Genomic DNA, 27,169 nt, shown 5'->3' on the forward strand with positions numbered 1-27,169 from the left:
TAAATATATTGTTAAATTTTTAAAAAATTGAGTTTGGCTGCAACTTAGCAGTAGCAGAAAAACTGATTGAAGTTGACCATAGCTATCTGAGATTGTATACCATCTCCAGTGGTCTTACTGTCTCCACAGTAGAGAGTGACATCATAGACTCCATAGAATATCATTTGAGAAATATAATTAATGGTCTCATTTCTTTAAGTCATCAGGCACTCCACACCAGGACCACATAAGGTATGACTCTTATTCCTTTGTGGGGTCTTGAGCCTGTTTTCATCAAGCCTTCTGGTCCTCATCTTTCCAACCTCTGACCTTTGATTTTGTCTTCCTCACATGGACCTCATTATTGTTTTTTCTGCCTTTTTAAACCTTTTTTTCTGCATCAGCTTTTCTTTTCCCTCTGGCCTCATTGTGTTGGGCAACTCTGAGTCCTGTTGAACTCCAAGCTATTGACAACTAGGCATAATTTCTCACCCATGGTGCCCCAGAGTTTTACTCCCTGAGGGGACTTTAGTGAGACAATGGTGTCATTTTTTTCTATTTTGTAGAAAGTATTGTAGTATTGTGCTGAGAGAGAAAAGACACAAAGATGAGAGAAAATTATAACCCAGAAATGGTAGATATCTATAAACAAATTATTTGTGTACATGCTACATTTAAATATTTACAACATTTGAATGCTTAGATTTCTTTTTCTCTTTTCAAACTCCACTAGCACACATAAAATAATTGAATTTTATAGAAAAAACTTAAAAATAATATTCTCATGGTGAGATCTCTAATTTAAAATTGTTTTTAATAATTTTAATCTACTAATTACAGCTATGGAGTGTTTTCTGAAATGTTAAAAGAACTTTCTTTCCTTTGTATTATCTTTATTATTATTTTTAAGTGAGATAAGGGGAGATAGTGAGACAGATTCTTGCATGCATGCCAATCAGGATCCACATGGCAACCCCTGTCTAGGGCTGAGGCTCAAATCAACCAAGCTATTTTTAGTGCCTGAAGTCCACACTCACACCAATGAGCCATCCTTAATGCCCAGGGCTGACACTTGAACCAATTGAGCTACTGGCTGTGGGAGGGGAAGAGGGTGTGAAGGGGGAAATGGAGAGGGAGAGAAGCAAATGTGCTTCTACTGTGTGTCCTGACCCAGGGTCAAATTTGAGACATCCATACACCAGCTGATGCTCTATCCACTTAGCAAATTGGCCAGGGCCTGTTTGTATTCTATTTTCTAAAAAGTTGGACAACAATTAAGAATTAAAAACAGACATCTTGCTTGTACCTTGTAATCTATCACATGTATTACCTTTAAATTAAACATGCATATATAAAGATGATATAAGTATACAGGTATATGTATGAAGCATATTCATTTGTTATGTAGATATCTTCTTTTTCTTAATCCTTGGCTTATCTTGTATATTGTATTGTCCTAAGGTAGGAAGTATTTTTTTTACAATAGATAATCTCTTATTTTAAACATTTTTTGAGAAAATTTTATTTTAAAAATGTGTTATATTCTACCCTGAGCTTTTGAAACCTAGAAGTCCATGTGTGGATATGTTCTATCATGTGTTTGGTGGCTTCCACTTGGGTAGGTATGATTCTATCTCTATAGCAATACCCTTTGTAACTAATGTTAAACATAAGAAAACATTTTGATATTTCATCATTATGATAAACCAGTCCTATAACTTGTGAGTTGTGGCCCCTGTCTATCACAATTTAGGGGAAAAGAAGGAAAGAAACATCTAAGGCCATACAGTGCACTGGAACATTTGTATTATGAATAAAACAATGATTTCAATCAGGGCTACAAAATATTTTGCACCATAAAAGGCTTTATTCGCCTTAACTTTTATTCAACGCATTGGGTTATAAAGCTATTAACTGTCATCAGTATAAGGGAGAAGTTGTGGTGCAAAGATAGTAATTTATCCAAGATCATTTGATCTGTAAGGTGAGTTATGCTGACCCTAGAATCTGGCTCTTCTAACTCCTAGACAATATACTACAAGTAATCCAAAAAGCAGACTTGAAAAATGACTTTAGCATGATCTGAAGATCTCTCAGAACTTGGAATCCTTGAGTTGCTTGCTTGAGTTGACTTAAAAGAATGTCCTAGTCCTCCTCCTTTGCCTTTTCTGTTAGCTTCTGCATCCTCCCCTCTCCTAGTCTAGAACCATGATCAAGAAGGAACTTTATGAAATCTCTAAGAACTTGGTCTTGATTCCATGCCTAGGTCTCCCTGGTAACCCTTCTCAGAACCTTAAAAGCCTTAACCAAACCTTGGGAATTAATCCAAAGATGTTGCTAAATGAGTTCTCTAAAATTTGCTTTCTGACTAGGTCTCTACTGGGCAACCATGGGCCAGGATATTTTGAGTCATCTTTTCTCACTATCCATCTCTGGCATTTGAGGCTTTCAGAGTGAACCATTCTGAGACTAAAGGAAGGAATGGCCTTTAGACTATGTGGAATATTCTGCCTGTGGTCTCTGGGCAGAAACAGAGTGGATAATTTTGCTGCATCATGAAAAGTCCTCTCTGTAATAATCATAGAATTGTTTTATCTTGAGTTTGTAACTGCTGAAATTATAGGGAAACTTTTCCTCCTGCCAAATTTTTCACCCTGCTTGAAGATGCCTGTAATTTTTTTAAATTTATTTATAAATTTTTATTAATTTTAATGGGGTGATATCAATAAATCAGGGTACATATGTTCAAAGAAAACATCTCCAGGTTATCTTGTCATTCAATTATGTTGCATACCCATCACCCAAAGTCAGATTGTCCTCCGTCACCTTCTATCTGATTTTCTTTGTGCCCCTCCTCCTCCCTCTTCCCTTCCTCCTCTCCCTCCCCTGCCCCTCTGTAACCACCACACTCTTGTCCATGTCTCTTAGTCTCATTTTTATGACCCACCTATGTATGGAATCATACAGTTCTTAGTTTTTTTCTGATTTACTTATTTCACTCCGTATAATGTTATCAAGATCTATCCATTTTGTTGTAAATGATCCGATGTCATCATTTCTTATGGCTGAATAGTATTCCATAGTGTATATGTACCACATCTTCTTTATCCAGTCATAAGATGCCTGTAATTTTAATTTATTTCTTCAGGTTACATTTATTTTCCTGTTATCATGCAAATGAAAAGATAACAAGTTAAAATGTTACTTATTACAACTTAATCTTATCAGTATTCTCCTTTCCTTCTTTCCTTCCTTCCTTCCTTCATCCCTCCCTCCCTCCCTCCCTCCCTCCCTCCCTCCCTCCCTCCCTCCCTCCCGTCTTTGCTCCCTCCCTTGCTCCCTACCCCCTCCATCCTTTCTAATTCCCTTTCTTTTCTTCGTCATTTTCATGCAGCTCACATTTATTGTACATGTTCTGTTTTCTAGACACAGTGCTGAATTAGCAATGTTTAAAGAAAGGTGCTGAAATCCTGATTGTTCTGAGTTTAAATTTGTGCTTTTCACTGACTGATAAACTGTATATTGGTGGAGAGTGACTCAGTCCTCAGGTACTCTTCACTTTCTCATCTTTAGCACTATTAATGCTAATGCCTATCAAATAGGGTTGGTATAAAGAATATATAAGATTGTTTATAAAACCATTCCTAAGAGCATATTTTGATAGAAAAATAGGGGAGAGCCCATAGGGGAGGACATTGACCACTGAGTGGGGCCAAGATAGAAAATTAACCAGGCATGTGGACAAGTATCACCCATATTATCATATATTGCTTGAGAAATCTCCTAAGAAAGCTGCCTTAGGTTATTTTACCTTTGCAAATTTCCATTTCCTGGACACAATTCATGATTAAGCTATGTGGTGTCAAGAAAAAGCAGTGGAGAAGGAGTTAGAAAATTTTATTCCAGTTCTGACCCTGCACTGACCAGCATGTGACAGGACATTTGACCTTCCCAGATACTGTCTACCTCCTCTACAGAGTGACAGAGTGAAGTGAACTTTATTGTACAAGACTCTTTCAATGTTCAAAATGACATACAATTCTAACTTATTAAGGACTTTTATGACTCTTAAAATGCCATACTTTAATGCCAGTACTGCTTGCCAGGTCTGCTACAAAAACAAAATATATTATGTATCTGTGCACAGTGGTCAGAGGAACACAAAGAACAATCTGAAATATTGTGGTTGAATTGAGTTCTGCCTTCTTAAAACTCCTCTGAGACAGGCTCAGTTTTCAGGTTCTGGCAAAACTGCATAGAACCACAGTTTTCTATCATGTTTAGAGAAGGAGGTATTTTCTTCTCCCCCAGTGAAAAAAAGGTATTTCGTTGAAAATAGAAGTACTGGTTTCTCCCCATGGTTCTGTCACTGATTAACTAGGTAAATGACTCTCTTCTTTAGACCTCATTTTTCTTGTCTGTAAAATGATCCAGATATTCTGGATAACCTTTGAGTCTCCTTCCATTGCCAAAACACTCAATTATAGCCCCATTTAGAATCATTTGATTGACTCATCAGTTAAGAAAAAGGTTTAGTTTGGAAGCTCCTTCTTAATGTGTCATAACAAGGCAAGTTACTACATTTCAATGAAAGAAATTTCTTTTGCTATCACCACTGTTAAACACATGTAATCATCTATTTTTTTATGAAAAAAATCCTCATATTTTAGATGTAGTCTTAAGGTCTATAATATGCTTTGAATTACGTGGAAACCACACACACACACACACACACACACACACACACACACACACGTGCACACACACAGAATCCTTATAAAAAACAAGTAAATTATCTCCCTCACAAGGATACTAAATTTAGTCTGGAGAAGCATTGCACAAGCTTTCTAACATAAGTTTAGTGTCTAATAGCTAAGATTGCTACCATGGTACAGAAGTTTTCCTTTTCTGTTTTTTTTCACTTGCTGAGGTTTTTCAATATTAGGGCAATTATCAGTCCCTGCACAAGTTTCACTCTTTTCATATTTAGCCCTGCATTTATTTGTTGCGATTTCTTATTTTGTTGAGTTGAAAGAACCACTGATCATTTAAGAATCACCACTAGTTAAATAATAAGTTTGCACTGGGATTAAAAGTTACTTCCTGAATTTGGAAACTACAATTGTAAAAAAATGTGTCTTGAATCTAAGAAGCATGATCAGTCACTCATGTAGGGAATAGGCATATTTGAAATATTATCCAGAGTCCCTGACTTCTCTGGGAAGCTCCTTCTCGTGGGTCTTCCCTTTGAATTCTGCATATTCTAGATACCAACAGGCAGCACTATATCATAAGCAGTGTCTTGGCATTCATATCCAGAGCTTCTGTGATACATTCCTCTGATTAAACACAGTTGTATAATCCTACTCTGTAAACACTGTTGGTGGAAATATTGAAACAATTGCTCAGTTTCCTGTGTTACAAGCCCCTAGTTCTTGTCTATTTGCAAAGAAGCCTTTACTCTCCCATAAGAAGTAAGAACAGAACTTTAAGAAACAATGCAGAGTTGAAAAATTATTGAGGAATACAATATAAATTAAGAAAAAAAATTATGATTTTGCCAATGCACTGGAAGAAACTTATCAATACACTATTGGGAAAAATGAAACAATAATTGTAACTATATATTAAACTTGAAATATACATAATCTTGAATAAAATGACAACAGAGCAATACTGAAGCTACAATAAGGACCTTATTGCTGATGTGAATTGAAACTCCAGCGAGTTTGGAAGTGATACTATAAATCTGAAAAATGCAAATTTAGCTTAATCTTATACTTGGTGGTGATTGTTCATATTGTAAACCAATGGATCAGTTTTCTATCATAGCCAAATTGTTCTGTGGATTCCAGATACAAACAGGGAAAGTTTTGTTAATCTTCTTTTACTAAAATGATACAAAAATTGCAGTTATAAACTACCTAGATATATGAAAAACTTCTGTAATTGTTTTTACCCAAATTACAGATGTCAATTTAAACTATATGGGTTTCTAAAATGAATTAATCAGCTAACAGGAAGAGATTAAATGCTATATTCTGGGAAGAGAGGCAAATCTCTGGGTAGTAGTTACACAATATCACCCCTACTTTGTTTTAAATATTTAGCTATGGATTTGAATACTCTCCTTGCCTCCTTTTGCAATTTCTGCTCTTTAACTATTCCTTTCCTCTCCCCTGGGCCTCAAACTTTCTCTTGAGATCCAGCTACAAAGCATTTCTCTCTGACAGGGTCCCAGCAGAAAAATCTGGTGTTCTCTTCAAGTTGATCTAACTCAGCAGATATTCACTAGATAATGATTGTGGCTAGGATGTTTTAGTGGTGACTTTTCTTCTCCCTATTCACTTCAAATACAACTTCTCTGACACTTCTTCTGTAAAGGCCTCATTAGAAGGCCACAATTTGTCTTTCACAACTAAGTTCATTTGATAACGACTTTATTCATTAACCCTAACAGATAACTACAGCCTTTAAATGGTGGTTGCCAATGCCTTTCAACTGAAGTGTTGAAGTCTTAGTTACCAGGATCAAGGCAAGGCCAGTTCAAGGTGCACAATGTTTCTCAAATTATACCATGTAGAATTTTCTCTACTCATTTAACAAGACTGAAGAGATAAATCGGGAGCTACATTTCTTTGCTCTTATCTTTTTTTTATTCTTCCATGTATCAATATTTATTTCGTTTTTTAAAAATTTTTATTAATTTTAACTTATTCCATTAACATGGATTCAAGTGTCCCACTCAATATAACTTTCTCACCTCCATCCCTTTATTCCCCATTACACCCTCTTACCCCCTTCCCCTAACTCCCTCCCCCCCTTCCCTCTGGGATTTGCTTTCCTGTTAACCTGTATCTCTGAGTTATGTATATATAATTTCACTAATCCTTTCACCTTCTCTGACCCCATCCCCTCATCCCCCTTCCCTCTGACAGCTGTCCCTCTGGTCCCTGTGACCTCGCCTCTGCCTCTATTCCATTCCTCAGTTCACTTTGTTCATTAGATTCCATATATAAGTGAGATCATATGATATTTGTCTTTCTCTGCCTGGCTTATTTCACTTAGCATAATATTCTCTAGGTCCATACATGCTGTCACAAAAAGTAAGATTTCCTTCTTTTTCATGGCCATGTAGTATTCCATTGTGTATATGTATCACAGCTTTTTAATCCCCTTGTCCACTGACGGACACATGGGCTGTTTCCAGATCTTGGTTATTGTAAACAATGCTGCAATAAACATGGGGGTGCATATCTTCTTTTGAATCAGTGATTTGGTATTCTTAGGATATATTACTAAAAGTGGGATGGCTGGGTCAAAAGTTGGTTCCATTTTTAATTTTTTGAGGACACTCCATACTGTTTTCCACATTGGCTGCAAAAGTCTGCATTCCCACCAACAATGCAGGAGGGTTCCCTTTTCTCCACACCCTTGCCAGCACTTATTCTGTGTTGCTTTGTTAATGAGTGCCATTCTGACAGGTATGAGGTGGTATCTCATTGTGGTTTTAATTTGTATTTCTCTTATGATTAATGATGTTGAACATCTTTTCAAATGCCTATTGGCCATCTTTACATCCTCTTTGGAGAAGTGCCTATTCAATTCTTTTCCCCATTTTTTAATTGGATTGTTTACCGTTTTGGTGTTCAGTTTAGAAATTTTGGTTACTAACACATATATATTCCCATTGTGTGGGTTGTCTTTTTATTTTGTTTATGGTGTCTTTTGCTGTGCAAAAAGCTTTTTAGTTTGATATAGTCCCATTTGTTTATTTTGTCCTTTATTTCACTTGCCTGTGGAAATAAATTGGCAAGAATATTGCAACAAGAGATATCAGAGAGTTCAATGCCTATGATTTCTTCCAAGATGTTTATGGTTTCATGACTTACATTTAAGTCTTTTATCTATTTTGAGTTTAGTTTTGTGAATGGTGTAAGTTGGTGGTCTAGTTTCATTTTTTTTCATGTACCTGTCTAATTTTCCCAACACCATTTATTAGAGAGACTGCCTTTACTTCACTGTATGCTCTGACATCCATTATCAAATATCAATTGACCATAAAGGCATGAGTTTATTTCTGGGTTCTCTGTTCTGTTCCGTTGATCTGTATGCTTGTTTTTACATCAGTACCAAGCTGTTCTGATTACTATGGCTTAATAGTATAACTTGGTATCAGGAAGTGTGATACCTCCCACTTTATTCTTCATTTTCAAGATTGCTGAGGCTATTCATGTTATTTTTGGATTTTGTATAAATTTTTGGAATATTTGTTCTATATCTTTGAAGTATGCCATTGTTGTTTTATTAGGAATTGCATTGAATTTATAGAGTGCTTTGGATATTATAGACATTTTAATGATGTTTATTCTTCCTATCCATGAACACAGTATATGCTTTCACTTGTTTGTATCTTCCGTGATTTCTTTTTTCAATGTCTTTTAATTTTCTGAGTAGAAGTCTTTTACCTCCTTGGTTAAATTTACTCCAAGGTACTAATTTTTTTTGTTGTTGTTGCAATAGTGAAGGGAATTGTGTCCTTAATTTCTCTTTCAGACAGTTTATTGTTGGTGTATAAAAATACTACTGATTTCTAAATATTAATTTATATATCCTGCCACCTTGCCAAATTCATTTATGAGGTCTAGTAGTTTTTTGACTGAGACTTTAGGGTTTTCTATGTACAGTATCATGTCATCAGCAAATAATGATAGTTTTACTTCTTCTTTTCCAATTTGAATGCCTTTATTTCTTCTTCTTGTCTGATTGCTGTGGCTAGGACTTCCAGGACTATGTTGAATAAGAATGGTGAAAGGTCTTTGCTCTTATCTTTAAATATAATAAAAATAAAATAAGAAAATGTTTTTAAAATGAATTATCATTATTATTTGCTATAACTGATTTCACCTTTTATTTAGTCAGTTAAAGTTATTGCTTTTATCAAATAACAAGAATAAACCTGTCACAAGTTTTGCAAGATTATCCTTGGCACAATCAAAAAGTGCCCAGAAATGATTACTTATCACATTAAACGTCCAAGTTAAGATTATATGTGTATAACTTCAAAAGTTCTCAAGCTGCAAATAATATATGTATATATGTATATATATATATGTCTTGCAGTTTATAAAGATATACACGTATATATCTGTAGGTATACAGATATATACATACACATTAACATTTTGTATAAGTATTTATTAACATGCTGTGTTGAAAATCAGAAAATCAGATGGGGTGAAATATTGACATTTGGTTGAATTGATCTAATCTTTGTACTATAAAAAGTATGTCAATCCACTTATCATCATTTAGTTGACACAACAAATTTCAAATTTGAGCCTGAGAGATTCATCAATAAGAACTGGTGAAGTATAAAATACTTCTCTTTTAAACTAAGTTGTAATTTATCCAATTAAAGATTTAAGATGAGTTTGGAGAATTTTCTTCCATGCATGAAGTGAGCCAATTGTTTATTTCAACTGCCACTCTTAAAGGAGAAGAGCTAGAAAGCTCAATGTCCTTTTCTGAATTATGAATGATTGTACATGATGTGTAGAGTCCAAAATAAATACAATTGCTCTTTAAAGTCCAATGCATTGCTCTTTAGTGTTTAAACAACAAATGAGACAGCCAGAACTGATTTGATTTTTTTTTTATTTTCAAAAGCACCTGAGGGAAATCATTGATTTTGTTTATAAGATTATTTACCTGTTTTTAAAATTAATCTGAATTCCTATAGATAGATTTCTTCTCCAAACATAAATATTTCTTATAGTTTATCCTTAAAATGATATAAAAGATTTTTATATGCAAGAAGCAAACAAACTAAAAAGATCTCCCAGAAAACTCCTCGAGACATTTTTCTTTCATTGTGAGATCTGAGTTTACCATACACTTTCCCTATGCTTAAAGATTTTCTTAAATCAACATGGTTATGACTTCTCTTTCTGAGAGTAATAGCACTTTATACAATTCTTATTTATTAACTCCTGTTACATTTTTTTAAAAATTTTAACTTCTTGGTGAAAGGTATTTTCACTGGAATAAAAATAAGACTTTCAGATGCCTGTCATTTCCTGAAATGCTTTGAAGTTTGAATTTTCTCTATGTATCAAGAGACTATGTCCCTTTGAATAGACTGTACTGATGATAAATTTAGGATTTCAAGAATCAACCTACATTGCAGTTACAAAAACTGTAACTGTTATTGACATCATAGTCAGCTTCTGTGCCAATTACACTGGTGACAACTATTTATTATACTTATCAAATGGCAGGAAAAAGGCTCCAACACTGAAGTTTCAAAAATCATGACAGGTACTCTTAGCATTATCTTATCCCATTATCTGATGGCATCAGACCAATCAGACATGTGATAAGATAATGCTAAAAGGCCAAAACAGTTGTAGAAAATGAAAGGACCATAGTATTTGTGGCTTTTCACAGCTCGGTTTTAAAAAAGAGTGCTCTACTTATATGGGATGCCTGAGAAAAAGTGCTGTAGCATCTAGAGTTCCAGAATAACCCCGATTCCCTCCCCCGGTGGAGAACCCTCTCTCTTGGATAAGAACAAGACTTGTAAATCTGATGCACTGTATGGCAGAAAGGATTTTACAGATGTCCTTTGGGTTTCTATGAATTTCTTTTTGATTTAATCAATATGGAGATGATCCTGGGTGAACTCTTTTAAAAGAGGTCAGAAATTCCCCCTGGCTAGCCTTGAAGAAATGAGCTTCTATGTAGTGAGAGGGCCTATGGAGAAGGATGCAGGTCAGTGGTGGGAGTCAAATAATTTAACAGCCGGTTTTCTGCCCTTAATGACTGTTTTAAGTACAAAAATACATAATATCCTGAAAGGTAGTTTATTATTTCATGAATTTAATACTTAAGAACAATAAAAGTGGTACACAAAAATAGATTATTATAAAAAAGTTTTAAAATATTAATAAAAAATATTGAATAATACCCGACAAAAACATAAAACTGTAAGTTATTTCCAATGACAGTTTGTCACCCCTGGTTGTTTGGTACTTTTTCTCTTCACGTTATATGTTTGTTTACCGAAGTAACAAATGCAAGGGAATTAAAATGTAGTGTTTCATCAAAGGTATAATGAGTTTTATGAAATGAATAAATAAATATTACAAACATAGTTTTGTCAAAGTTTTTACACCTATGGATAAAATGAACATTAGTATGGGCTCTTAAAATACGCTGTTGTGCAGATGAATGTTAAAAAAAAGTAAGGAATGTAAATTTGTGATTCCCACATTAGGCAGCTGCCCAGGGGCCCACCCTGGAGAGAACCCTGATTACAAGTGTCATTTTAACAACTGGTTTGCCGAACTCAACAAAAAATTGGGTATTGGTTCTTGCCGAACTGGTGCCAACCAGCTGAATCCCAGCACTGGTGCAGGCCAAGGGTGCCAGAGCAGCCTCCGGAAGCTAAGAGTAGTCCCCAGTGAACAGCTAGCAAGAAATGAAGATTTTTGGTCATACAGCTGTAAGGAAATGAATTCAACCATCAACCTGTGAATCTGAAAGTAGACCCTGCAGTTTCAGATGTGACTGTAGTACCTGCCAACACCTCAATTTTAGCATGGCAACATACTGAGCATGGGACCCAGTAACTTGTGTTCAAACTCCTGAGCAGGAAAACTGATTGGTAATACATTTATAATGGGTTAGGCTACTAAGTGTGTGATTATCTTTTACATCACAGTAGAAAATGGGTATAGAGGAGAATGAAGCTCTTAAGCGTCACTTAAATATTTAGAAGAGCTGTCAGCGTGGCCACCGTGGTCTAGAGTTGCGAATCTTTTCTGATGAGATGTGCGCCTTTCAGTTTGTCCCAGTGCTATCACTCCCGCTGGCCTGCCTGACGCTGTGATCCAGCATCAGTTGCAATTCATCTTTGCATTTGCTCTGTTATTACAGAATGTCACAAATGTTATCTTTAAACATTTTTCTGTACTCATTTCTCTATCAGAAGTGGAAAAGGAAAGACTGAACTCAGAGGGTTCCTTGTTCCTCACGCCCGATCTGCTTTCTTCATTTCTGATCATATTGGCAACGGCAATTGTGAACCCTGGAGATCAAAGAAATAATTGATTAGAAACTCCGAGTATAACCGGGATTAGACGTTTAGCAAATGTTTGTTTCCTTCCATCTAGCCTTTCTTGTAGTTGTTTTGAAACATTTGAGCCCAGAATAAAGTGATATAGCATTCCCAGTGACTGTAAATGCAGTAGCACAACAAAATGTTGAAATCAAGCAGGAAGGACTAAGATTCTATTTCTGGTAAAGCATAGAATATAAAGAGGAAAGACAGTATGATAACATGTAGGTGACCCCAATTTTCCCTTTCCATCTCTACTAAAATCAATGAAATTTCTCCGCAGAGCCAGGAAGGGGAGAAACCCATCCCTTGTTGCAGTGTTCAGTTTCAGTCGCCTCTATATCCCTGGCCTTTGGTGCGGTTAACTGTGCAAAGGAAAGCCACACTTTCAGAACAGTAAGATACTCATTCTCACTAAACCACACTGACAACACTACTTCCATTTCTCTCCTGGCTGTAGATAGGGGAATTAGTAAGAAATCACTCCGGCACTGTCTTCTAGTCTTCAAATGAAGCCTAACTAAGGAAATATACAGTTTTTATTGAGCTGCAAGAAAAAGGGACATGGGACACAATTAAGTTCTTATCAAGAATTAAAGTCATAAAATTATTAATGTAGCAAATATTACACATTAGTAAGAAATATATTTTGTCACCAGCCACTGTATAAAATCCCGTTTTTATAATCTCTAATCCAAAAGGAGAAATAGAGATGTGTTGGTCAAATAAGTTTGTAAATATGATGTATACATTTGCTCGCTTTGTGTGTGGGAGACAGGCTGTAAGCTGACATAGTCATTATAACCTAAGGCTTAGTTTTAAGGCAAAGCCTCTCCCTCCCTTCTAATACTAAGGTCTTCTCAAAACTAAGCTTTTGCCCACACCCTTGACTGTTGCAAGATAGGGGGGTAGGAGGTGGTGTATTCTCATGAGGAATCCCATTTATGCCTCAGATTAGTGGCTTTGTATCAGAGACTTTCTTATTTGTATATTTGCTTAAAGGCTTTAATTTTCTACACTATAAAATAAGTCAGACCAGGTGCTCTCACTCTTTCTTGGTTCCTGCTATCAGCATTGCAGAGGCCTCCCTGAGCCCTTGCCCTCTATGGGAAAAGCATTTTCCCTTGGCTTTTCTTGTGGCTTGCTTGTCTTGGTGAGACACCAATAAACAGAATGGCCCACCATCCTCCAACTCTGCCATTTCTTTACCTTCTGCCCGAATTCAATGAGAATCTGCATGTGAATGGCCATGATGGTGGCCCCTGGCCATACAAGATGAATTATACAAAAAGCATTATGTTCTAACCTTAAGTTTATTGCTGCTGGAACTAAGATGTTTGCCATATTTTAACCCCACTATTTCTGAGATGCAGTTGTCCTGAATTAGTAAAAATGAAAGTGAGAACCAAAAGATAGAATTGTAATAATTGCTTCTATGTAACATGAAATTTTACTAGGAAAATGAAAATATTTATCAACCTGCCCAATATAGTATTCTGATAGAGGATTACAAGTTCAATATGCAGAGGAGGGGGGGGGTGTCTCCATATATTTTCTTCTTATCTCTTCTCTGAATGAGCTTGAATCATTCTGCTCCTACCTTTTCTGGAGAAAACACTGATGTCAAAGTCCACTTTCTGATGCATGGATCACCAACTGAGAAAATTCTCGTCTTAGTCACTAAAAGCACTTTGGAGAGTGTTAAGGAATGAGTATTTATCCCCTCTCCTCTTACACACACTTTGTACTTATTTTATCAAAGCCCTGTCACCCGCTTTTGCAATCAGCTGTTTACTTGCATGTATCCCATAGGCTTACACAACATAAGCACTGACAAGTAAAGGAATAAATGAATGAGGTAGCATGAAAGTTGTTTTGTCCAAATCAAGGTTGTGATGATATATATAAGCATCTCATCCAGACTCTAATAGTAAATTCCATTTTTAAATTCAATACTTATCATGAGCAAGTTGTTAGGAGTGGTATAAGGTGAAGGAGGTTAAACTTTCTGTCTTATAATCCAAGAGGGATGAGACAATATGTTAATAGACTATATAAACTGCTACAAAGAGGCCCTAATAAAATGAAATAAGGGTTCAAAATTAGAAAATGGACAGTTATTATGAAAACATAGGGAAGCTTCATGGGAAAAGGAAGTTTAACATGTGTGGTAATAGATGGAAGGGATGTTTAGAAGAGGAAAAATTCTTGGTAGGTCAGTGGTTAGATGTGCAAAGAAGGAGCATGAGCAAACAGCAGATGGAAGTCAGCACATGTTTGGGGGTAACCTGCATTCCAAATCGGCTGAAACAACTCCCAAACAAGACCTGGGAAATTAGGCTTCCAGAAGAGAGTTAGAGCTCTGTTGAGGTGGCCATTGAGTGGTAACCTTAGGAAGTTGATAGTAATCAAGCTTTGTGTGTCATCACACAGTACATAGTGCTCCGTATTTTCAGAGTTGACACTATGTTAATTTAGTTTTATGTACCTTTTAAGTGAACTGCTGTCCAATTGGCAAGTAGCTTTCCTGGACTGGATTCTATAGTTCTTATTTTTTTTGTCCCTTTCATGGTTCTTTGCTTATAGTAAATAATAAGTACCAACTTAGTATCAACAGATATTTTTACTTGATGGCTGGATTGTTTGGCTGATTTCAACTCCAATGCATCTTATACATTCTCTTACTTTTCTCAAGAGCATTGTGCAGTAAGTATGCTCATTTTACAATTGACTGAACCAGAGTGCTGGAATAAGATATTTGCTCAGTTTCTTCCAGTGAGACTTACACATATATGTTGATTTCACATCTTGAGTTCTTTCTTTTGTATCACATTGTTATGGTTTCTAGAACACGAAAACTTTAACACTTTATAAGAGTAAACAAAAGAAGAGAAAAAAACACACACGATGTGTTTCTGGGATAAGAAGAGAAAAGCCAAAAGGAAGGCCTCTTTCTACACAAATTGAAATTTCACTTGGATCCAAATGTTCAGTATGATACATTTAATCTTTCTCATAGATTTTAATTTTGCCTACAATTTTTTATCTCTCATCTAATTCTGGATTTCCAGTCAAAAATATATTAAAGTTATTTTTTTCAAACTATATTGGGCCATCATAATAATAACTATCATTTCCTGAGCACCTAATGTGTACTATACAGCTGCTTTACATACATGGTATTTATTTCTGTTGCAATTCTGTGAGCCTATTTTACAGACGAGTGACTGAACTAACTTTCAAATCTAGTTCTGTCTTCAGATTCTGCGATCTTTTCTCCTGCCTCCAAAACTATTGGTTTCTAGCCAGGAACATGCTTACTGGGTCTAGTCTACTATTTGTTTCCGAATACGTGATACAAGTCAAGTTTTAATCCTATAGCCCTAGGCAAGAAAACTTCTCCAAAACCAATTCCATTTATTGCCCATCATCCCCATTGTAGGGGATTGCCCAAGTCCCCATTGTGTGCCTGATTCTAGTTTAATTAAAGAAGAGTTATTGAGGGACAGCAGTGTAGGATATGCTTTTAGTCTTCCAGGGACTTATACTTTAGTTAAATCAGACACAAGAATTATTAGTGGGAAGAAAATTAATGATATATATGCATTCTAGAGATTGGTAAAGGGAAAATGGTATGTGGATAGAGTTGAGCCTTGAAAATTAAGTAAAATTGGGGTGAACAGAAAGAAGAAATGGGTGTTTGTTAGGGGTGATAGAAAACACGACGAGAAAAGGTACTGGCTTATGAATATATTTATTTATTTTTATTATTATTTTTTATTGATTGATTTTTAGAGATAGAGGAAGGGTGGGAGACATAGACACACACACAGAAAAATATCCATTTGTTGCTTCATTCATTTATGCAGTCACTGGTTGATTCTTATATGTGCTCTAACCAGGGATCAAACCTGCAACCTTAGCATATGAGGATGATGCTCTAACCAAAAGAGCTACCCACCAGTGCCTAAATGTGTTTGTTTATTAAAATGCTTCTGACTCATCTTTGAATTCATTCTTGGTTATTTTTAATGATCTATCAAGTTTGAGCAAAAAAAGGATAAAATTAGACAAAAAAAGAGAGAGAGAAACACTCATGGACACGACAATAATGTAGTGACTGTGCGATGGGGGAGGTACAGGAAGGTATAAGGCAGGGGTCCCCAAACTATGGCCTGCAGGCCACATGTGGCCCCCTGAGGCCATTTATCCAGCCCCTGCCGCACTTCCAGAAGGGGCACCTCTTTCATTGGTGGTCAGTGAGAGGAGCATAGTTCCCATTGAAATACTGGTCAGTTTGTTGATTGAAATATATTGAATACTTGTTCTTTATTTTAAATATTATATTTGTTCCCGTTTTTTTTTTTTTACTTTAAAATAAGATATGTGCAGTGTGCATAGGGATTTGTTCATAGGTTTTTTTTATAGTCCGGCCCTCCAACAGTCTGAGGGACAGTGAACTGGCCCCCTGTGTAAAAAGTTTGGGGACCCCTGGTATAAGGGGTAATAATTGGTGATGGACAAAGACTTGACATGTGGGGGTGAACACACGATACGGTGTACAGAGATGTGTTGTAGAATAGGGCACCTGAAACCTGTGTAATTGTTAACCAGAGTCACTCCAATAAATTGTTAACCAGAGTCACTCCAATAAATTCAATTAAAAATCTGTTTTTGAGCCATTCTAGGTGGCTGTGGTATGAAAAATTATGTACCTCAAGAGAAAAAATTAGAACAGTTTAAATGCACTTTAAAGTTAGAAGTCAAGCAAAGCACTAATAGGCCTAAAGGCTAAAATAAGAGTTATGGGCAATAGGACCAAAGACTTTGCCAATCAACCATTCGAACTAAAACACTAATCTCCATCTGGTTTGGACTACTAATTTAATGTGTGGCTGGAGGTGTGAAATTTAAAATCTTTTGAAGAGAGTATGGTAGTACTTGACTTTAAGAGAAAGTGATTTTTTTTGCATAACTTGAAAAAATAACTAATGTGGTAACACCGCAAACATATATATCACCTCCAATCTGAATCATGCTTGATAATATTTTCACATTTTTTTCCCCTGCCCTAAGATAGGGATAAAAGTCTTAGAATAAATTTGCTTTGAAAATGTTAAATTACTCAAATTTTTATAATTTATATTAGGTGGTATTCAATAAGATAGTGGAACTTCCAGAGATGGAGTTAGCACTCGTGCAAGACTCCTACCCCAACCTCTTCTTAGCTGCCTTTGGATTACACTGCTAAAGCCTTCCCACTAGTTCATCCCACAGAATTTATTTCAGCATTTAAAGCAATGCCAGCAGGGTCAGGGTTATAAGTTACTATGCATCCAGGATTGAGAACCATTGATTTAGAGTCTTCACATTTAAAAAGAGGTGGTTTTCAGTCATAATATAAATATCATAATGGGAAGTTTATCAAGTTAAACCATGATTCACCTTTTTAGGAGGAATGAAAAATGTCCAATTGGGCTACCAACTGTATACTAAAATGTAGAAGTCTTTCAAGAACTTGCCTAAAGACATTTGAGAAATTAGAAACAGGAATCTTCTGTCTCCAAATCCTTTGTTTTATCTACCAGGTTGTTTGCTATCTGCAGTTATGACAGCTTTGGGAGAGGTTTTCTTTGTCCAATTCAAAAGAGTCTTTCTTTTGCAAATTGCTGTGTTTTATATTATTGTTTGATAATAATACACTATCTGAGATAATGGACAGTAGTTCCATAAGAGCAGAGACCTTTGCTATCTTGTTTACAGTGATATCCCCAGCATCTAGAGCAGTGATTTGTATACCAGTTGTTGAATGAATGAATGAATGAGAATTTTAAGTTCTTAAAAATATGTCAATTCCATCATGTGGCTTATGTCTCGATGTAGATGGAACAAGGAAACTTTTAATAGGATAGGAGGTTTCTCAGAGCAGCAGCTGCATTTGAGGCAGAAAATCAATTTCTACCCTGGATGACATTTTCAAAAGAAGTGTATCTAGTAGCATGGAATCTTCTATCCGACAAGACTTATGTCAAAATACTAAGATGTCTAGATGTGTGGCCCACATTCTGTAGAGAGGGTGTGCCATTCAGAGATGGCCTGAACTGTATGTGCAATTTGGTTCTTGTTCTGCCTTTCTGCCTGCACGAGTAAGAGTGACTATGGCTTTGTCAGTATACTTATGTTCAGCAGGAAAATTTGCCTGTGAATACATTTAGGCACAGACATTTTATAAGCTCGGTAGGGAAGAAATATGGGATGCAGATTCCCCAAGTTAGCTAGTATTTGTAATATTTTTAGTAATAGGGTAGAGGATGTCTGTTCGGTTTGTTTTCAAGTATTTGAAACACAGCCATTGTTGAAGACATAAAAGTCACAATAAGATAAAGACAATATCAGAAAAAATGTAGACTGTTAATCACAACTTATGCAAAATAAGTAAATGAACACAACCAGTTGTCATGTACACACCATTGTGCTAAGGAATGCCTTTTCTCATGGTATTCCTTACTAAGGTAAATCATTGCCAAAGCAGTTTATCTAATTCTTTCCCATGTTTGGAATGAGGCATTTTTTAACAGTTATCTACTTCCCATTGTCTGCCTGGGACAAGCCTTGTCTTGTCAGTAAAGTACTTAGCTCTGTGCTGCTGCCAGAACTGAGATAGGGTCATCAGAATCTTGTAAATGCAGGGAAGATAAAGACAGGGAAGCTGGTCCTTCCTAAGAGGCTGGGGAGGGGAAGAAGAAAGGGCAAATTTAGTTTTATGTGTAGGTAGTCTGGGGTAACTGCTTACTTTGTGCATCCTAGGAAGTATCTGTATTTCTTTCATTTCTCCCACCTTTCTCCTCATCCAAACACACACACACACACACACACACACACACACACACACACACACACCCCCTTTAACAGGGAGACAGAGACAAGGCTTTCATTTTATAACTAGTGAAGAGACAATACTGCAGGTAGAAGAAAATTATTAATGTTCTCATGAATTTGGAAACAACTGATAACAGATCCTTTTCTAAACTGGAAAAAGAAAGGAGCTAATAAATTTGGAACTTCTACTATATACCCAGTTTTGTCTTAGGACAATGAAATACATTTTGAAATTTTTATTTTTTTATAAAAATTAGAACAGAATTAATAGGAAGATATTCTCAGGCTCTTGAAATTAATTAGGCAATAAGAGACCCTCTTACGGGAGGCTAAGTTTTTTGCAGACAAAGTATGTTCAGGTCTCTTTTCTTGACTCCCAAGATATTGTACAGTTTGAAAACATTTAAGAAACTAAAACTAAAACTGTTAAAAATAAGTTAAAGCAATAAGAATGTGTCATCAATAAGTTAATGACTATTGCAATTATAAATTAATAGAGGTAGCTAGCTCCTTTTGACCTGTTCCAGATGTCATGCCAATTGATTAAATGTTCGGAGACAATGAAATGGAAAAAGACAACTTTATTATAATGCTTCAGGCAGGGAATATTTTTATTTTGCTATTAGGAGCACATCCACATGTCAATGACCAATTCCATTTGGAAAAAAGACATTTTTTTGGATATGTACAATTAGGAAAAATCTCCAAGGTGAATCTCAGGTCTGAACTAACCACCTCTGTTATTTTTAGTTGGCATTAGGAACTATGAAAGAGCATTTATCGGTTTTATTTTGACTTAGGGCAGAAGAGCTGTTGGTTCCATCTCTCATAGATGTCATGGATTGGCATACCCCTGCTGGCTGGTATCTTCAGTAGACATTGCTAGGGGCATGTTCTGCAGTGGTCTCTGCACTTCAGTGACAGGGGAGGAATTGGAAATGGTGTTAGGTAACTAGCAGACTTTCAGCTGTATTCTCTTGCTAGCCATTCTGAGTGTGCTGGGGTTGCTGTTTTCTCACGGGTGATTTGGCAGCCATGGACCTGCTTCCTGGGACAGCTGTTGAGCCTCAGCTTTTCTGTGGTGATGGGTGAATCAGAGAGGGAAAGATCATTTCCATTATTTTACTGGAAAAAATATCTTGCTATAAAAAAATGATAGATTTTACCTTCATAACCTCTAGATAGGAGATAAGAAACCCTGGATGAAAGTGAGGTCAGTTTCATATTTGGATGTAACTGATAATAAATTGAAATTGACCATAAGCTGTAATTTGATCAGTTATACCAAAACTGTTGTCTGGAAGGCAGAACTAAATCCCTAGTAACTTGAAAAATTGACTGTTGAATGGACCCACAGACGTATAGTCTTGTATCTCATAGCCTGTTAGGTCAGGAAGCTGTTACTTATGGGGCTTAAACAGTTTTACAATGGTTCATGGCTCTGTTCATTCAAGGAATAGGCAGCACTTTCTTTGTGTCCCCAGAGACTAGGATTAATGTAACCATTAGCACGTCTGTTTCAGGTCAATCATATTTCTCTGAACTTGTCTGTATTTCTATTCTAGTATTGCTTATTTTCTCTATTACTTTTATTTTTTTATTGAAACATGTTCCTTTAAAAATGTGGAAGATCTAAATAGAACATAATGTTTAAAAATATTATTTTCCTTCTTTTCCAAGTGAGAGGAGGGGAGATAAAGAGACAGACTCCTATATGAGTCCAGACCAGGATCCAGCTGCTGCAGGATCCAGCTGTCAACCCCTGCATGGGGTGGGTGCTCTGCCCATTTGGGGCCATGCTTTCAGCCGAGCAATTTTTTAGAGCCTAAGGTGGTGACTCCACAGAGCCATCCTCAAGTGTCCAGGGCCAATGTGCTCAAACTAATTGAGCCATGGTTGCAGGAGAGGAAGAGAGAGAGAGAGAGAGAGAGAGAGAGAGAGAGAGAGAGAGAAGGGGTAGGAGGGGAGAAGTAGATGGGTGCCCTGATTGGGAATCTAACCTGAGACATCCATATGCCAGGCTAATGCTCTACCACTGACCAACCGGCCAGGGCCTAAAGTTCTTTATAATTCTTGTCATAAGAAAGGAGTACAAAAAGTCATAACTTTTGAATATTCTACTTTTAAAAATACAGACTAATTCACTGTCTATTTCAGTGACCACTTATTGCTGGATTATACAACTAGGATGATTTGTGCTCACTTATAGTGACAGGCTTTAGAAACCAGGAACATGATTTGTTCACAAATATATTATGTCTCAGGCATGTGTTTGACTCTGGAGTCAGAATACAGTGGTACTCACTATCCTAGAGCTCACAGTCAATGAGGAATGTAAACGTTAATCAGCCAATTAAAACCCAATTATCTTTGTTTTTGTGGTAGAGGAAGATTAAGATGATAAGAAGGATCTAAAAGGGATATCAGTGGTCAGAGAAGCCTTAATGGAGGAAGTGCTATCTGATTTGAGGACTTCAAGAACCCCTCTAGAGATCAGTGGATCAATGAGATGTAGCTGGTCTGATCACAATATATATGTAGTCACCCAATTGTGCCCACACAATGTGTGCTATATTTTGTTATGAGTTTAAAACAGGAATAGCAGTAGGGCACCAAATAGTAAGCGATGATATGTTCTGAGTCTCACCTACTTTAAATTCTGCCCTTTAAAAATTATATTTGGATATTTGTTATTTTACCTTATTCATGATTTTAAAAAGTATAATATTTATCATTTGTGACTCATTACAACAGCTGTCTTGTCCTTTTAGAGATATATCAGTTTCTTTTCAACAAATATGTAGGTTAGCTAATAAACAGTTTGCTATTATTTTTATTATTACTATACTTGTGCTAGTATGAGGAATTCTAATGAGTTCTTTAAAAAATATTTTTATCTAGAGATAACAGTGTAGAAGAGTACGTTGTTTTTTAAAGAATATGAAACACATGCACAGAGACACGTATGTGTTGCACTTACAGGCTTCGTTATTTATTTATTTATTTATTTTTTACAGAGACAGAGAGAGGGATAGATAGGGACAGACAGACAGGAACGAAGAGATGAGAAGCATCAATCATTAGTTTTTCGTTGCGTGTTGCGACACCTTAGTTATTCATTGATTGCTTTCTTATATGTGCCTTGACTGCAGGCCTTCAGCAGACCAAGTAACCCCTTGCTTGAGCCAGCGACCCCTTGGATCCAAGCTGGTGAGCTTTGCTCAAACCAGATGAACCTGTGCTCAAGCTGGTGACCTCGGTGTCTCGAACCTGGGTCCTTGGCATCCCAGTCCGACACTCCGTCCACTGCGCCACCGCCTGGTCAGGCACAGGCTTCATTATTTATGACTCTATAAAATGCAACATCATTTGTCAGTAAACCAAAACTAATAAAAGTGGCGATTGTAAATGCAGTTGGTTGCAATAGTAAGAGAAGAGGAATTAAGATTGTAACTGAGATTCCTTTTATGATAAATTATTTAGCTCCTGGCTACGGTGTACGAGCTCTATTAACTGCCTATAAATTGTTCATCATAAAATCTAGTTCATTCTCGTTAATTAGGCCAAGGCTTTTATGAAGATTCTTTCTCTTTTTTCTGAAAGCCTAGGCTGACAGGAGAATAGCTACACCAGAATTCTGAGGAAGAAAGGAATTCTCTGTTAAGCATGATGTTATGTTCCTTAAAAACTAATAATTAAAAAAGAAATCCCTGAATTAAAATTACTTTGGCTTCTTAAGTGTGAGAATTGAATCTTCTGTAGTCACAGAAGAAGGTTAAACACAGCCAAAATAATTGCACCTTCTAACTTCAAATTCTCTCAATCAATAATGTGTAAGAAAGAAAGGGTGTATGTATAAGACGGACTACATACCCATTAGAAATGATTAATTCCAAGCAAGTTCCAGAAAGACAAATAGACATATCAAATTTTTTCTGGCACATCATTCCATGTCATTTATTATGCATTTTTCCCCATGAAATTGTATGCAAAATTATCTTTGAGGAAATCTTGTATTTGTTGCTGATCTGGTTTTTTTCTTTTTCTGTTGTATTTTGTTTTTTTTCCTGGCACTCACATAAGTGATCAACTGGTAGTGAATGTTATGTTTATATTATCTTATATTTTGCATTGCTAACTCACTCCCTTGATACCATTTAAGGTGCATCCCTAATCAGCTCTCACGTTTCACACTTCCCTTGCAATCTCTGAATTTCATGAAGAGTAGACACGCAGTGCCCCAGTTCTAGACGCCAAAGTGGTTGTGACTTCAGGAAGTCCCTATAGTCAGAGCCACAGGCTGAGTCAAGCCGTGTGATTGCTCCCCTGAGATGCAGTTAGCAAGCCTCTCTGACAGAGGCCAGAGGCAAGGAACAGTCAAAGACTAGAAAAGTAGAGTCTGTTTGCACATACTCCTGTGCTTCACACCCATTACAGTGCAATTAAGAATGGTCAGAAGCAGTATTAAATTTGGAAATGCCAAGTAACAGCACAGTTGGGGTAAAGCAGAAAAGCAGCTCAAACCAAGGAAAAGCAGTTCTTTTATATTTAAAATAATGGGATTTTTTTTTTGCTAAAACTACTTCTTGTTTTCCCTTGTAAATGATTCTATCAGCTAACAATAAAAGAAATTGTAAAATTAAGTAAGCTGTTGTCATTTCTAAGATCTATGAACACATTGGTTTTTTTTCAATCTTTTTCATTCACATGACCCTAACTTTATATTTTTCTCGGTCCAATTTCTGGGTAATGTGTGGCTCCACAAGATTGCAGTACAGATAAGAGCTCACTCCACACTAAGTAGTTAGGAAGGCACTGCAGTGCTTGGCACTGAGTAACGGTAAGGGCTCTGCAGGAGACCTCTTTGGGTGGACTGTGGTTGAAGCAGTCAGTTCAACACAAGGCTACCCTAATGCCCTGTAGGCTTTGCCAATGAATGCCTTGAGGGGAATAAATAGCAACAGGCTAAAACAGTCATCCCTTTCTTTTTTAAAAATTATTTTACTTTATTTTTTTATAATTTTAAAATTAAATTTATTGGGGTGACAGTCTTCCCTTTCTGATAAGGAGAATTCTTAAGCTGTCTAGTTCAGTTTTAACTGTGACAATAATTTTTTTCCCTTTTGAAAGACTAAAAAGGAAAGCCTTTCGAACTTGATATTTACTTTAATGAATTATTTTAAAGAATCTTTTTTCTAAAAACAACTATTCACTTTTTATTCTTGTCATCATCAATAGTCTTATTATAATCAAATGTTGAATTATGATGCATAGATGGTCTCAGTTTCCACTAGATAACTGGGCTTTTTCTAAGCCTCCGTTTAAGCTTTAAATAAGCAATTTAAAATTAATAAATATCAGGTTCTGTGAAAGAATCTTACTCTATGTACTAAATGTTTATGTCCTCTCAAATTTATATGTCAAAATTGCAAACTCTGATGTGATGGTATTAGGAAGTGGAGCCTTTGGGAAAATATAAAGTTCAGAGCAGTGGTAGTCAACCTGGTCCTTACCACCCACTAGTGGGCATTCCAGCTTTCATTGTGGGCGGTAGCAGAGCAACCAAAGTATAAATAAAAAGATAGATTTAACTATAGTAAGTTGTTTTATACAGTTTTATTCTGCCAAACAGCGAAAATCTGACATAAAGTACTTGGTAAGTAATTATTATTATATGCTTTAACTTGCTATAACTCTGCTTGATAAATTTTATAAAGTAAAGTTACTTCTCTACTTTATAAATCACCATTACTGTGGAACTGGTGGGCGGTTAGAAAATGTTACTACTAACAGAGATACAAAAGTGGGCGGTAGGTATAAAAAGGTTGACTGCCCCTGGTTCAGAGGATTCATGATGATGGCACCTGTGAATGGATTAGTGTGATTACATAAAGAAGAGGTACCAGAGCTTCCTCCCTTCTACCTTATGAAGATACAGCAAAATGATAGCCTCCTGCAAGCTAGAAAGGGGCCTGACAGAAAGCCAAATCTGTGCCAAACTTGATCTTGGTCTTCCCAATGTCCAGAACTGCGATAAATAAATGCCTGTTGTGTAAGCCACCCCGTCATGGTATTTTGTATAAGAGCCTGAGCTATCTAATACATTAGCTTATGAGAAAATATTTCCCAAGCACAAGAAACAGAATAGAGCAAAAGTGAAAGTGTGTAAAGGAGAAGAGCCTGGACAGATAGGGGAAGAGGACATGTGGAGAAGGAGCAAAGGCTTTTTAACCATCTCATTTCAGCCTCCAAATAGCTCTTAACCAGATAGGCTCTTTTTTTTTTTTTTTTTTGACAAGCACTAGTTACATGGCCTCAACTTAATGCAGGGTTGGAATCCCTTGCTGGGTCATTTTCCATCAACAACTCTGCACTCTGAAGGGAAACATACATCTCTGGTGGAGAGCTGGTAGTCTGTGACACATTTTGTACGTTACTTTGAGCTTAGGAAATGCTTTTATAATTATAAACTTTTCAAGTTCTAAGGCCACTCTAAGTTATGAACAACATTTTTTAATGCCTAAACATTCAGTTAGTTCAGTTGACCAGCAATGAAAGAGAAGTCAATCCACTTGGTTTTTTACTGAATTTACAATTGTTTGGCTAAATGGAATGGTTACTTTGGCATAAAAAGTTTGTGCAGGAGTTCTATCTAGACATAATCACATTGCAGCTGGTATAAAATTTGTCTTTGTCACTGCATTTATTTTTAGAGACATGATCAACTTCCCTAATTTACTGTTCCAACTTCCTTTTAGACTACTTCATTGTCCAGCATTCTTCAGAAGAGTGCTTCTTTTAGAGCGAAGCTGAGAGGATACAGGCCAGGTTTGTCGCAGCATCTTTTCAACACAATCTTTGCATGTTTTCTTTTTACTGTTAATATTAAATGGGATAATCCTACAGCTCTCCCTTTGTTTAAAATAATTTTATAAACTTACAGATCTTATTTTAAAAAATCTCTTGAGTAATACTCTGTTGATGTTCAAACTATTAGCTATATTGAAAAGTTGTTTCAAAACCCATAGCACATTACTACAGATTTTTAAAGGAATTTTAAAATTTTATCTCTATTTCTTAAACTTTCAGTTTGTTTTTATAACTTAGATTTTTAGGTAATATTAGGCTTAGATCAGGCTTATATTATTACCTGCCTAGTAGTATGCCTTTATAAAGCCAGCCTCCATTGGGCAAAAGTCTCTACAGTTAGAGAAATTTGGAGTTGAACACTTAACATCAATTATGCACTTATATTTAAAACATAGGAATTCAATAATATGTTCCATTGACAAATACAATGAGTGCCTTTTCTAAGCTCTATAACGGTTGCACATAGAAATGAGTGATTGCCTCCAAGGAACTTACACTCTGGGACTTAATCACAGCACCTGGCACAGTAGAATTTGGTATAGAGGATGGAATCTATGTAAAAAATGTTAACTAACAAACAAAGCCAGCCCACAATCAGAGCCTAAGGGGTGGTGTGGGAGATCAATTCTGCAAGTGATCAGAGGAAGAAGTCTTATTGTGGTTTGTAGCAGCTGAGGTGGAGACCTAGATGACATGAGTCTTTTTGATGGATCTAAAGGGAGGATGCTGCTTAGAAAAGTTGAGAGATAAGAAGGGGGTTGTCTCAAAAAGAGATACATATAAATGAAATGATAAAACTTGGATTCCACATAAAGTTTTTAAGTAAAAATGAATCAATTTTTCTAAAAAGAACTGATGGTTAATGAATAAAAATAGCAGTTTAAATCTGATAGCAGGTTGTTATCAGATTGTGGAGAGCTCTAAATGCCAATTTGATAAGTGTGGCCTTTATTTTATATTTACTGTGGAACCATTGTAGATTTTGAGATGATATATTTACTGATAACAACTTGGATCTTAAATTTTCACAAACTTCAGATGTATCTCCCAAGCCAAGATTTTGGAAGTTATTACAATTTAAAACACACTGATGTTGGTCCCTCCTTGAATTCTACCTTCATTTTTATCTGCCGGATACAGAATTGAAAAGAAATGAGCTTCCCCAGGGAGGTTGGTTTCTCCTAGTTTATCAAGACAGAGTGATATCCATTCACGTTTAATTTGGGAGCATGTGTTCTAAAGCAGAGTCCAGTTACAAAACTGAAACTGAGGGATGCAAGGGGTATACAGGTATCCCTCCTTTGAACTTTGAAGAAAATT

At 36.2% G+C, this 27,169-nt stretch overlaps 1 protein-coding gene across 1 annotated transcript in view; it reads left to right on the forward strand.

The window, feature by feature from the left end:
• LOC136404256 (uncharacterized) overlaps window positions 1–27,169 on the forward strand; it is a 156,906-nt gene that overhangs the window by 122,093 nt on the left and 7,644 nt on the right. Inside the window, exon 5 of the mRNA XM_066383636.1 lies at window positions 25,738–25,807. Within this exon, the coding sequence (XP_066239733.1) occupies window positions 25,738–25,792 (55 nt within the window). The 3' untranslated portion in view covers window positions 25,793–25,807. The remainder of the gene's footprint in view (window positions 1–25,737; window positions 25,808–27,169) is intronic.

This window comes from Saccopteryx leptura, chromosome 4 (assembly GCF_036850995.1).
Source record: "Saccopteryx leptura isolate mSacLep1 chromosome 4, mSacLep1_pri_phased_curated, whole genome shotgun sequence".
Lineage (NCBI taxonomy): Eukaryota > Metazoa > Chordata > Mammalia > Chiroptera > Emballonuridae > Saccopteryx > Saccopteryx leptura.